At 46.1% G+C, this 13,912-nt stretch overlaps 1 protein-coding gene across 2 annotated transcripts in view; it reads right to left on the minus strand.

The window, feature by feature from the left end:
- Positions 1 to 1,325: 1,325 nt before the first annotated feature.
- The window catches only part of SMC1B (structural maintenance of chromosomes 1B), a 67,314-nt gene continuing 54,727 nt past the window's right edge, over positions 1,326 to 13,912 (minus strand). Inside the window, exons 19-25 of one of the 2 annotated variants that reach the window (XM_032416423.1) lie at positions 11,459 to 11,557; positions 9,483 to 9,639; positions 8,252 to 8,406; positions 7,070 to 7,221; positions 5,178 to 5,247; positions 2,558 to 2,668; positions 1,326 to 1,430 (exon numbers count right to left, since the gene is read on the minus strand). In XM_032416423.1, coding sequence (XP_032272314.1) covers positions 1,341 to 1,430; positions 2,558 to 2,668; positions 5,178 to 5,247; positions 7,070 to 7,221; positions 8,252 to 8,406; positions 9,483 to 9,639; positions 11,459 to 11,557 — 834 coding nt within the window. In that variant the 3' untranslated portion in view covers positions 1,326 to 1,340. The remainder of the gene's footprint in view (positions 1,431 to 2,557; positions 2,669 to 5,177; positions 5,248 to 7,069; positions 7,222 to 8,251; positions 8,407 to 9,482; positions 9,640 to 11,458; positions 11,558 to 13,912) is intronic. The other variant, XM_032416424.1, reaches the window with a different exon arrangement.

Genomic DNA, 13,912 nt, shown 5'->3' on the forward strand with positions numbered 1-13,912 from the left:
TTGGGTGTGATTTTGTCGGTGAGAAACACTGGCTCCGGGGGGGGGGGTGATGACAAGAAGGCCCTATTGTAACAGCGCCCCATCTGCATCCCCCCATCATCCCGTGGTTGGCAGGAATGGGGGTGCGTGGTCTCACAAAACAGACCGTACTTTGTGGGATCACTGGGAGTGAGAACAGCCCAGGCAGCGGTAAGGGACTGCTCTGAGCTCATGGGGCCCTAGAGGGACATTTCAACATGAAGTTGATGTTTTCCAAGGCAGAGGAAGTCTGTGATTTAGAGGGTATTGCCGATGGTTTCTTAAAAAAGGTGCAGAGGACAGATCGAGTGGCTTCTGCTTGCTCTGTGCGGCTGCTAGAGCTTGGCGGGGTGAGGGCAGGAAGCGTCTGTGTGACTGCGGTCTACTTGCTGGGCACGGGGTGCCCTGAGCCTGCGTGAAGCGGTGAGTGGTAAGCGGCGCTCACAAGTGATGGTTATTTCTTCAGGCCTCCCCCCCTCACCGTCCGCAGGTGGGCCCAGTCTTAGTGAAGACCACCAGCACCTCAGAATTCTGTTTTATTCCATGTAGTGTTGCTTTATTTTTATGTTTACGTGTTTACAAACCCTTGTGTGGAGGGATGACTTCCAGTAGATCACAGTGAGGGAGCTACTCTGCTAGGTACAAAATTTTAGTCCATCTTGAAATGGAAATGAAGTATTATTGCAAATGTGGCAACTTCCTTTCCTCCCCATAACAATGTGTGTAAGTAGAGAAGTCAGTTGTTAGTTACTTGGGAAAGCCCGTGTTCTTCAATATTTTGTTAACAGAAATTATACTTAGAGAAATTTAGATTTCACTGAGGCGGACATAATTCAGTTTCACCTTAAAATATTTTTTTGTTGTTGTTTCTATAATTGTAGTTTGGAGACATTTGAAATTAGAATATTCTTTATTGATATTTTCAAAATTGATAACATCCTCTGAAATAACTTCCTATAAAATCTAGGTTCTATGCCCTGTAACTAGTACGTTTGAGAACGAAGAGTTTCTCTTAAAGATTACTTAAGCGTACAAGGCAAGACCTGAGTGAAAATAATGCAGAATTCAACAGTTTTCTGACTGGCTTTCAAAATGGCAGTTGAAACTAGGGTACAAAATTGCACCTTTTTTTTTAACCCATGCAACGCTAAGGGGCCTGAACTTGGACGGAAGCGAGCTCCAGCATCTGGTAGGTCGCAGTGGCACAGGCCGCTCAACTGCTCCCGCACTTGGTTGTTCAGGAGCAAGGACTAAGCACTGGTGACCCTGACCTGCCCGACTGTCCTGTTGGCTCGGGGTCACTCACGGTCCTAACGCAACTCTCAGTTTCTTTTGCTGCTTTCTTGGTCTTCGGTGTCTGGATACTGAGAAAGATCCAGGGTCAAAACTCGGCTGAACATGCAGTCATCTTGCTGAAATGAGAGAGGACAGCAGAGGGTCAGCTCTCTGCTTAGGGACGAAGTGTCATCAAAAGTCAAGGAAGGGCCACTAGGGAACCTGGATTTGCACTTAAAAAGGGGCCTCCTCATAGCCACTGGTCTCCGGTTAGGTCAGCTTCCTGCTGGTGTGTTCTCTGGTGAAGGTGCGCATACACGCCAACCCAGATGACCGCGCTGAGGGGCTGCTGACAGTGGGCACGAGCGTCCCACGGGCAAAGGTCACGCGCTGCTGCAGGATGCTCGCTCCGCGCTCGCCACACTCCTCACCTTCCCCTCACCTGCCTCCCTGACCCGGAAGCCCCAAACCCTTTCTCCTCAGTTTAGCCTGGAACGGTGTAGAAGCCCAAGTCCCAGACAGCCAGCCCTGGGATTACTCTTCACCAGGTGTGTCCGCTGTGCGCGTGTGCGGTGCACGCGGTATGAGCGGTTTTTCTTGTTCAGCTGCCTTTGCCAGTCTGATTTACAGAGAACCTAAGATGGGTAGAGGAAAAAGATCTTTTTGGCTCCCCTACGCTGGGATGAGAATTTCCAGGGGTCCCCTCACATCTTGGAGGCACAGGAAGGGAAGTTAATTTTTATCTTAGTTTAAATGAAAACTCAGGAAGTAAAGCCCAACTGTCCCCAGACTGAATGATCTGAATTAGCTGCTCTACTAAATTAGCTCAGGTCAGTATTTTGAACAGCTTGAGAAAGGTGTGTGTGAATTCTAAGTTACTATACAACTTGGAATGTCTGATCAACTGGTTTTTTCCTCTGCTCCTTTAGTGCTACCCACAATGCATTTGCTTTGCCTAAAACATTCAAACATTAGAAAAACATGAAATAGGATATTAATAGTTTGCTGTGTACGTTAGCAGTTATCTTTAACTGTTCTGCAAGTTTTGATTTGCTTTTTCACTTAAAGCCTATCTTTAAAATTTCTGTGTACTGCCATAGAAAAATATGAGTTTTTAAAATCTTACTTGGTTTAAAAAATCATTTAAGCCTATATTTATCAACTCCAGAAATCAAACCGTATCTCCAGACTCCACCGGTACTTGTGATGAGGTGTCAGGAAAGAACTGAGGGATACTTCTCCTCTCCCCGTTGGTGGTCTTTACCTCTGGATAGACGCCTATCAGTGCATCGGCTTTGGAATAGAACTCCTCTTTTAGGGAAATGATTATCATCTGAAACTGCTCTTGCGTCTGCTCTTTGATGTAACTTGAGACCTGGGGGGAATGCAAAGCCCACATTTCACCAGCAGGGAAAGGCCTCGTTGCTGGGCCCCTGGACGGTGACTGGGCCTGTCTCCGGCTTTGCCCATGGGAGGTGATAAGGCACTTACTTGCCTTTCTGGTAACTCAGTAAATCCACTGTAACTGCAGAAATGGAAATAATTCAGATTCTAAAGAGGTTAGTAAAAAAGTTGTAAATCTTATTAAATCTAGCATCTAAAACTTTAAGAATGTTTTTAAGAACAGAGCTCTAACTTAAGATACCGTCAGGTGAAAATGCAATCAGCTTTCATAACAAGATAAAAACTGCCACTCAGACACTATGTGGGAAAGGACAGACTGGTATTTAAACTTCTAATTTCCTGTTTTGCTAACTTAAAGCCAGAGGTGGGAAAAATGGCAATTATATATGTATTCATAACCATAATCTAATTATTTGGTTAAAGTTGAACTCAGTGGGTCCTTCAGGAAGCTCGAATCCAAGGCATGAGAATATAAGAACAAAATGGACTCTGGAGAGAAATGAGTCTTGTTGAACAAACTCTGCTCGGAACCCCGAGAAAGATAGGGAAGAACTCGGCCACAGTTTCACAAAACGTCTGCCAACTCCCAGCTGGGGTGAGGGGCCAGAAGGGCTCTTCTCCGTCTGCATCGGTCCCGACTGCACCAGGGCGGTAAGGACGCAGCTCTGGAAGCAGGTACGGCAGCCCTGGGTGGGGAGCAAGTCACTAGCTCAGGTGAGTGATGAAGAGGGGAAAGTGCCCTTGGCCAAGAGACTTGGATCCGCAGGCAGAAGGAACTCCATCTGGCGTTCGAGGCCATGGTGGCCACTAGGATGCAGGACTGTGAAGTCCTGAGATGCTGTCAAGAGTGGAAGGGTGAGGCAGAAGGGATGCATTTGGCTTGGAGCGTTACCTGTGGTAAGGTAAACGGGGCACCCTGAGCACGGGACGGAGTGGGAGCTACTTTGGGTTTGGTCCTCCTCCATTCGCTCGTGCTCAGTAGGGCAGTGGAGTGGCCAGGAGGGTAAATTTCAAGGGAAGACTGGAAGTTAAAAGGGTTTTCATACATAGGATGGGTGCCAACAGAAGAGTCTTAAGAGTCCCTGGAGATGGTGGTAATACAAACATCTAAATTTTGCTAGAAGACATAGATACCTTAAAAAAGGCAGTCCACAAAAATAGAGCCCCACCCCAACATACAGAACGTGGGTACAAAGTACCTAAAGTCACCTCTTCAAGGGAGATTTCTCCCAAATGAGTCAGGCCATCGAGTCCCATTAGCCAATGCACCTCGGCTGGCATTCAAAAAGACAACAGATTGATTTTCTGTTGCTCCCATGTCTTCCTTCCCTGGTTACTCTGAAATCTGGCAGGTCCCAGAAGGTGGCTCTTGCTGTCCTCCACAAGGTTCAAGGGACTGGGGATCAGCTTTCTACATTTTGTGACTGTGCAGCTGACAGGCTGTCCTTAGGCACTTGGTGCCCTGTGCAGGAAGGATCAGGGGAGGACAGCTCGGGAAGTGCTGAAAGAAGACAGACCCCTCAGCTACAGCTCCGGCCCCTCCAGGCAGACTCAGCCGACTGAGAAAGCAGGCAGGCCAGCTTCGGAGACTCAGCCTGCCAGGGTGGCACCGAGAACTGAAGACACCGCTCCGAGAAGGACTCCTTAGCCAAGCTCACAAGACTTAAGTGTATAGCAGGATGCCAGCTTCCACTGTGCCTGGAATCGGAACCAGGAGTCTGATTCATCCATCTCCAAAACGACGGCTCTGGCAGTAGGACCATGACACCAGAGTCCGTGGGCTGCAGCTGTGCCGTCCCTCGGCAGCCATGGGCCAGGTACTGCCAGCGATGGACTCCGTGGCCTTTGGTCAGGCTTCCATGGCTGACTCCGTTCTCATGTCAGAAAGTCACAGTGGCGATATGTGGCTTCAGTGTCCTCTTTCAGGGGGCTTTTTAGATCTATGCTCTCATCTTGAAGGCTGACCTTAACTTGAACTCCCAAGAGTTAAACTGTTTCCTTAGTTCCCTCGTCTCAAATACTGAGAAACAGGATCATGAAGTGCAACAATCGGATTAATTTTAATAAATGTGGGGGGGGGGCAGAAGTTTGAACTTTAATTCCTTTGGAATTTTATTTAGAAGTGTTATTTTTGGACTTTATTAAACAACTGATTTGGTCCTATTTGCCACCGGGCCTCTTGGTGACCCTCTAGGTCCCAAAATCTAGATCTGGGGACAAATTACACACTAGCAATGCTGTGGATTCAGTAAAACAATCCTCACCTGACTCCTATTCTGATTCCCTAATAATTCATTGAGGGTCCCTTAAACCTCGAATGAAAACTGCCCCAAATTTTCAGATATTTAACTTAGATTTGACTTTTAATCAGCAATTATCCAACAAACTGTGTGTGTTCAGGGTAAACTGTCTTTCTGACCAGAACGTGATCCTCGAGTTGTAAGCGATCTACTGGAAATTAAAAGCAGAAAGAAACTGACCTTGCCAATGTTCGTGTTGTCCAGAGCTGCATCCACTTCATCTAACACAAAGAATGGAGCAGGCCGAAAACTAGAAAAAAAGTTACACTCCAGTAAGTTACAGCTTTCTATTAAGAGGATTAACAGTATTCGGAGTAAATAAGATACATCATCTTGAATGCTTTAGCCTCAGTCACCAATGACCCCGATGTGCAATGTTCAGTCCGTGTCCCCCGTGACCACTGCAGGTGGCATTTGGGGCTGCCCCCGGCCTGTGGCTCTGACATCAAGGATGACTGCTCCCCTCACCTGACCCACCACTCCTTCCATCTCTTACACCAACTCCTCTCAGTGCAGTGCCCTTGGCGTGCAGTGCTTACACACTAATTAGTTCCCTTGGTGATTTCATCTCTTCTCAGGGTTTCAATACCATCCATGTCTTGACGGCTCCCACACTTGCCTCCTTGTCCAGCAGCTTACTCGACAGCTCCATGTGGGTGTCTAATAAACAGCTCAAGGTCATCCAAGATCCTGCTCCTCACCTTCCTCTCCAGAACTACTCCCTCCAGGGGTCTTCCCACTAGTTGATTAGGGGTCATCCTGCTGCCTCCTTCACACCCCACACCTTGTCTGCTCAGCCTCTGCTCTCACCCTGGTCCAGCCCACCCTCATCTTCCACCTTGATTGCTACAATAGTTTCCCAGCCCTGTGCCTGCCCCTGTTGTACACAGTCTGTTCGCTACAGATGCCAGGCTCTCTCTGGCCTCAGGACCTTTGCACTTGCTGTTCTCCATGTCTAGAACATTCTTCTCTTAGTTATCTGCAAGACTTACTCCCTTCATTCCTTCAAATCTTTGCTCAAATGTTGCCTTCTCAAGTAGGCCTTCCCAGGTGAGTCTTTAATACTGCAGACCCTACCCTGCTACTGCTACTGATGATCTCCATTCCCTACTTTGTTTTTTTCTCTGTAGCATCTGTCATTTCCTGATAGTCCATATGTTAGAGAATTAGTTTACTAATATACCTTCTCATTTGTCTTCCCCAACAAAAATGAAGTCTCTGAGGCAAAGATTTTGTTTTGTTCACTGCTGTCTCTCCAGAGCCTACACCGGCAGCACCTGACACACAGCAGATATGTAATATCTGCTGAATAAATGGATGGCAGGGACACCTGGTACTAGTCCTGTTCTGCTGAGACTTGCTCAGCACAGGCTCGTGGTTCGATTCCCACGGCCTGCTCTCCCCAGAGGAGTCTGCTGGCGTTAATGCTATTTCCTGTTCCTCTCCTGTAATGGCCTCTTCTTTATCCTTGGGAGCAGTAAAAGGCAGCTGGAGAACTTAGGCTGATCTTCCTGGTCACGAAAGCAGAGAGGCAGCATCCTGTGCACCTAGATCTTCATCTAAGGATTTGCATGTTGAAAGTCAGTTGCCCTAATTTTAGCTAATGTTTTCTTGATTTACTTCAACTGCCACCACTGGAAATGAGGTCAAAACATTTTTTCAGAAGAAATACTTCACTTAACATTCTTTACATAAACACAGGTCTGTGAATAAGCACTAGGAAAATAATACAAAGTTCGGGAGTTTTTGTTCTGTTTGGGTTTGTTGTTGTTAACTGTTGGCAATCCTGATGTCATATGTGGCCATTCCAGTATTTCTTTTTTTTCTTTCTTTTCTGTAAAGCTGGAATATTAGTAGCTACTGGTAATTATAGAAAATTAATGAAAATCTATCAAAGACTGAATTGTGTGTTAGATTTGCAGTCTAAATTATTATAGGCCTAAAATAGAACCTGAATATTGTCTGGCTAAAGAAAACAGTTCTGTATCACATATGCTAAAACGGGTCTTTTGTAGTAGGGTCCGTTTGGTTTCTGCCCTGATGCAAAATCAGATAGCTCGCCGTGGTCTTACCTGTGCACGGCGAACAGGAGGGCTAATGCAGCCACACACCTTTCTCCCCCTGACAGATTGTCCATTGGCATGAACCGTTTGCCTGGAGCCACGCAGTTATAACTAATTCCCTCTAGGTAAGGCTCTTCTGGGTTCTCTGGGCTAAGAAATGCCTGAAACACAGGTTATTTACTCAGCAAAATCAGAAAAGCAATTAGTAAATTTCAACTTTGGAAACTGCAATAGAGTTTAACTGCAAAATATTCTATTGGTTAGGTTTTCCTCCATTGTGATGGCAAAATACAGATGCCTGCAGATAATGTACATAGCTGGCTCTACAGTGTGGTCACAGGAAACGGGGCTGTCTGGGTGGGGAGCAGAGGGAAAACACTCTAACACAAAGGATCAGGCTCCCCACAGGCCTGCCGGGCAGACCGCAGCAGCACGTACCGCCGTCTGACAAGAACAGTCTTCAGTCAGCCCACTTGGTGGCCCATTCACCAGCCACTTACTGAATACCTGCTGTGGGCCAGGTACTGTGGCTACAGAGATGAATCCTGCCTTTAAGGAGTTACTGGGTTTATTTCAGTCTTTACTGAAAATAACTATTTTTGGCTAAAATTCTCAATATCTGATCCAGGATCAACTTTCAGCCATAAAAGAACACCACGAGAAAGGTAAAAGCAGATGTGGAAGACCTGATTGACATCTTGAGTCCACATTCAGCACCACAGGATCTGCCATGGGGACTGACTGAGGATCGGGCAAGGGTTCTAGCAAAGAGACTATCGACACAATCCTGCCTTTGGTTCTTTCCTTCTCCTGACCCCAGGTCAGCCATTTCTCAAGACCCTCTACATTACAGGTACCTTCACTACAGAGACCACTGACCGTTCCATAAAATCAAATTAGCACCAGAGAGCAGAACTCCAGAACTGAAGAGAATCTGGAAACTAAATGACCAATCCCCTCATTTTTCAGATGAAGAGACAGGCCCAGAGAGGTTCTGCCTTGTCCAGGCTGGCCAGTGGTAGAGTGAGTAGGACCTAGAACACACCCAGTTATGATGGTAACCAATCTTCTGGAACTGACTTTGCTCCAGAAGTGGGTCACTCAGATAATGTGACACATTTATTTCCCACCAGAAAACAACTACCACCAACACAAAGTTCCCAGTAACATTTGGGGGTGAAAAATACATACTTGGGCACTGACGTTTCTGCAGAGCTTCTTGTAGATTTGATCAATTGAGATCGAGACGTGCTCAAAACACCGGCTGAAAAGGTCATATCTCCTTTTTTTCACCTGTTCAAACTCTTGCCTACACATTCTGGCTTCCTTTCTGCTGGCCTCAAAAGCTAAGAGAAAATCAATGTTCTTTATTTTGCAGACCACTTAGGGGCTGGCTCCTCTTATTTCAACTTTAAAGCACAGAATATTAATTTTTTGTTAAGATTTTGTTTGAGGGAGAGAGAGCACAAGCAGGGGGAGCGGCAGGCAGAGGGAGAAGCTGAGCAGGGAGCCCGATGTGGGACTCGATCCCAGGACCCTTGGGATCATGACCTGAGCCGAAGGCAGGTGCTTAACGGACTGAGCCACCTAGGCATCCCAAAAGCGTAGAATATTTTATTTTATTTTATTTTTTTTTTAAAGATTTTATTTATTTATTTGACAGAGACAGACACAGTGAGAGAGGGAACACAAGCAATGGGAGTGAGAGAGGGAGAAGCAGGCTTCCTGCGGAGCATGGAGCCCGATGTGGGGCTCGATCCCAGGACCCTGGGATCATGACCTGAGCTGAAGGCAGACGCTTAACGACTGAGCCACCCAGGCGCCCCAAGCGTAGAATATTTTAAAAACTGGATTTTGAATTTGGTTGTCTTGAGTACAATCTACCTTTAAAATACATCAATTGTTATTAATTCCAAGAACGTGGCTCTTAAAATTGATGAGCCATTTTTCTAGTAGGGCTAATTTTAAGATAATGACAAATTCTGAGAGTATCTAATACGACCATCCTGCTGGTATAAAAAAATATCTGTTCTAAAATAACCAATACACCTGGGGCACCTGGGTGGCTCGGTTGAGTGTCTGACTCTTGGTTTCCACTCAGGTTGTGATTTCAGGGTCATGAGATTGAGCCCTGCTGGGGGGGAGGGGGCGCTCGCTCGCTCGCTCGCTCTCTCTCAAATAAATTAAAAAAAAAAAAAAAACAAAACTGGTTTTTGAGCAGAACACTTTCAAAAAGGAAGCAATTAGTATTAAAAATGCACATTAATATAAAACAACAGAGGAAAATATATGATACAAATAAATAAAAAGCTAAATAAAAATAAAGCTACAATCCAGGGGGGATTGCTGGTAAGTGTTACAGAAATCCAAGCCCGCCACACCCAGGAATATGGCCTTGCTGACAACTATAGCCCAGGCTCACCATCTGTGGACTCCTGAAACCTGTCTCTGACCATCTTTAGGTTCTCCAGGGCTCTTAGGTTTGGGGCCGCAGTCTTCAAGAGGATCTCTTCCTGGGATGCCACCTGTTGCAGCAGGAGTCTCAGGTGGGCCTCCACTTCCTTATCAGTTTGTAGAGCCTATTATTGGGTAAAGAACAGCAATGATTAGCTTGCCTTTCCAAACTGTTGAGTAATTAGGCACAGGGCCCTTCAGGATCGGGCCCCTGCTCCCTCCCTCCCTCCACAAACATGCCTTCCCTCCCTCGAACCCCTCTGAGTCTGAAATGCCAGCAGGCTGCCCCTAGCTTCTGGAGCCGGCTGTGCTCATCCACGGCTCTAGTGTTAGAGACCCTGCTCTCCTGGAACCCGCGTCCCTTCCGTACTTCCTCATCTGGCTAAAAAGAATTCCTCAATTCACATATTACCTTCACTTATTCATTACAAAATACTGATTGTTTACTATGTATTAGGCATTCAGTGATGAAAACTGTTCTGGCCTGGGACGCCTGGGTGGCTCAGTTGGTTAAGCGTCTGCCTTCGGCTCAGGTCATGATCCCAGGGTCCTGGGATCGAGTCCCGCATCGGGCTCCCTGCTCTGCGGGGAGCCTACTTCTCCCTCTGCCTCTGCTTCTCTCTCTCTCTGTCTCTCATGAATAAATAAATAAAATCTTTAAAAAAAAAAACAAAACAAACTGTTCTGGCCTTGCCCTTAAAGAGCTCACAGGGAAGTCAGACCCACATACTGGCATTGACAACAGCGCGAATACGCTCTGACCGCCAAGCACAGGTGCTGCGAGGCAGAGAGAAGGGACCCAACTTCGGGGGCGGGGGGGGGGGGCAGCACTGAAGCTGAAACCAGAACAGTGGATAGAGCTTGAATGAGGAGGAAGGGAAAAAGTGTGTAGGCCTAACCTTCCAGGAAAGCGTTCTTGTCCTCCCAGGATCTTTAATTTATATATGATAAAGGTGACGTTTTAAGTCCCTGAGAAGAGAATTACTTGAAACATGTTGCGTAAATGGGCTAACTTAGGTCATTTTTTAAAAACAGATTCTTACCTTACACCATATGCCAAAATAAATTTCAGATGAATTAAATAGGTAATGAAAGCAAAACCATGAACAGGAAGAATATTTATAAATATTTACTCAGTAATAAGGTGGGGAAGGATTTTCTAAAATGAAAGCATTAAATAGACTATAGAAAAGACAAAAGCTTTTTTCTAATTGCCTCAAAATAGCATAAATACAATCCAAGAGCCCAATGAATCTCACAACATAGATTAAGAATGTGTGAAATTAAAAGATGTAGGTATTGCTACTTGGCATCTGCTCTCTACTCCCTCCTTTCTCACAGAGCTCCTGTTTAACCATTTCTCCCTCAAGCGTCCCCTGTAGCTGGGGGTGGGGTGGGGTGGGGGTCCCTGCTTGATGGAAGGCTAGTCAGGATGGAGTCAAAACAGAAAGAAACATAGCATTGTAGTATGGCTCATAGGGGTGCCCGTGACGCAGAGCTAGAGCTGCTCAAGTAAAGAGCCCTTGAAGCCGCGTCCCAGGTGTGTACCCTGCAGCTGTGAATGGGGGGCCACAGCGGACCCCTGACAGGCAGAAGCCAGGACGCTGGAGCATGGTGGCTACTTCTGTCTCTTGCAGGATTTCTCAGAGACTAATAATCATTGTGAATCTTCAAGGAGACAGCCCTTCAAAAAACCGGCTGACCACAGAAGCTTTTCTTCTTTGGGAAGAAATTTCACCATACTCATGTTCTACTGAACACACAGTGAGAAATGCTGATCTAAACATTTTTAAAAAGCCACCTACTTAAACCATTTCTTCAAAAACCTTTAGGAAATCTACTTTTTTCCCTAAACGTAGGCTCTATGGTCTAAAAAGTATTCTGTAGTATATTTAAATATTCACTATCACAGTGAGTTAGTCCTAACAGAAATCTTTGGATTACCTTCAGATCGCCTCTTAGAGAGCTGTAGTCTATCTCGATGGCTGCTTCCCTCTCATAGATGTCAACTGTCACCTGGGTACTTTCTGCTTCAGTTCCCAACTGAAACACAGACGAAGCCCTTTCTTTGTTATATGAAATGGTGATCTCATCCATCTGCCCAAGCCTTCCAGTTGATTCCCACCTCACTCCTTACTGGGGCCTCCAAGGCCATGATCTGGCAACAAGATCCCCAGGTACTTCCATGTGCACAGTATGAGTTCAGAACTAGTAATCTAGTATAGTCTCTCCCAGCAGAAGAATCTTCTACAAGAAGACCTGGCAGGTCTAGGTAACATACCCTTTTTTTTTTTTTTTTTTACAGATTTTATTTATTTGAGGGGTGCCTGGGTGGCTCAGATGGTTAAGCATCTGCCCTCAGCTCAGGTCATGATCTCTAGGTCCTGGGATCGAGCCCCGTGTCGAGCTCCCGGCTTGGCAGAGAGTCTGCTTCTCTCTCTCCCTCTCCCCCTGCTTGTGCTCTCTCTCTCTCTCTCTCAAATGAATAAATAAAATCTTAAAAAAAAATAAGATTTTGAGAGAGCACACACTTTCCTTCCAGTGGAAGGAAAATCTCAGGTCCCACCTACCAATTATGGTAAGACAAGTACTCCTATAATGATTATTGTAATTATTTCTACCCAGTAATCCTTGTTCAGCCCTCTGGAGAGAGAGAATTTAGACCTCATGCCTTTTCTGTTTCAGGCTTTATGGAGAACATCTTGTATAGCATCCCCATTACATAGCCACTTCTAGATGTGCTTACAAAATCCCAATCAGGGAACTCACCACTAAAGGCCCTCCATCTTTCTGGTAGCAAGTGTTCCCTAGGAGCAGAAATCTGTCTCTGTGGCCTCTACTCCCTAACCCTGTATCCCCCTTGGGACCAGAAAGAACAAATGTGATCCTCCTCCCGTGATAGACTGTCTTCTAATGGAGGAGAATGATTGTATTCCCCGAGTCTTCTCTTCCCAGCACAACACGGTCTGGGCCTTTTTGCTATGCTGAATGCTTTACTCTTAAGAAGCATCAAGCTTTAAAAAGTGAACGTAATATTCCATTTGGCCTGACCAGCACAAAGTAGAGCAGAACTATCATTTTTTCTTTTTAGATAATGATTCAGTATTAGTCCAGCTTAAAGCCTTTAATACCTGCTCTGAAATACCCCACCATGAGTATGAAATTCTTTCAAGCCAATGAAGCCATTTGACATTCATATGGGCATGCTGGAGGACAATTCTGAAGGTTCACTAACTGAAAGCAATAGGAACAAAGCAGCGGCATGAATACTTGACCAGTAACGCTCACTTCAATGTCAGCCATTAAAATTGCTTCCTCCTCTCTGTAACCTCTTCTAAAATTACATTGCCTTTTATAAACAGACGTTCTATTTCTATAGTATAATAACTATTGTTCCTCTGCTCCCATCTATTTCTGCTGTTCACAGACCCCTCCCTTCTCTCTCTGACCCAGAGTTCCCTAACAGAGAGCGCAGGGGAGAGTTCTCTTTCCTCTCTGGTCAAAGCTAGTGGTTGTAGCTGCAGCCTTGTGGGGAAAGCCAATTTGGGAGAATAAAGCCAATATATACTGAGCCAGAAAGAGGTCTTGACGGTGTTCGAATTCCTGGACTGAGTCCAGCATGAGACCGCCCCCTCTCCCTATCCCACCCCCCCTACAGCCCTATCCCTTTACCCCCTTTAAAGCCATCTGAGTTGGGTTTAGTCTCTTGTGGCCAGGAAAGGGTTTTCTCCCTTCCTTACCTCTGTCTGCAATGTGACCTCTGCTACAATTGAGAAAAAAGACAAAGACTTTTTGAGTGTAAGGTTATGAGATCTGGTCAACGTTGGCAAGAGAAGAAGTGTTTTATAGATGCTTCACTCTGAAGAATCCAAAGGTCTCAGGGCACTTCTGGGGTGGGGGATGGATGGAACGGAGTAGCTGTCTGGCTGCTGGGGCAGAGCAGAGAGGGGAGGAGGGATGTGGAAGGGAGACCCTGGGGAAGAGCTCAGAGATGACCTGAGAGGCAGGACAAACCCTTCTGTCACTGGCTGTGGATGGGCTAATGGGAAGATGGTCCTTCCGAAGTGCACAGCAGCTGCTTCCCTAACACCAGCCCCAAAGGTCACTGATGCCAACAGCTCGAATTCTCTGATTCCTCTTGGGATCTAATGTGTAGGAAAGAAACTCCGGCCCATCCTGTGGGGCTAAAAGGACATGGATCAGCAAGAGACAGAACTGCACGAAATGCCCAGTCCTCTGCAATGACGATCGTGGTAGGAGGAGATGCCTTCTCCACTCCTAACAGAGCTTTAGGCCCAGGGGAAGCGTCTGCAGACCTGGGACTTCACTAAGCAGCCAAAGGGCATCACATAAAGTTCCCCGCGACCGCACTTATTTTGAAATCCTGAGGTAGAATAC

This window comes from Phoca vitulina, unplaced genomic scaffold (genome assembly GCF_004348235.1).
Source record: "Phoca vitulina isolate PV1807 unplaced genomic scaffold, GSC_HSeal_1.0 scaffold19, whole genome shotgun sequence".
Classification (NCBI taxonomy): Eukaryota; Metazoa; Chordata; class Mammalia; order Carnivora; family Phocidae; genus Phoca; species Phoca vitulina.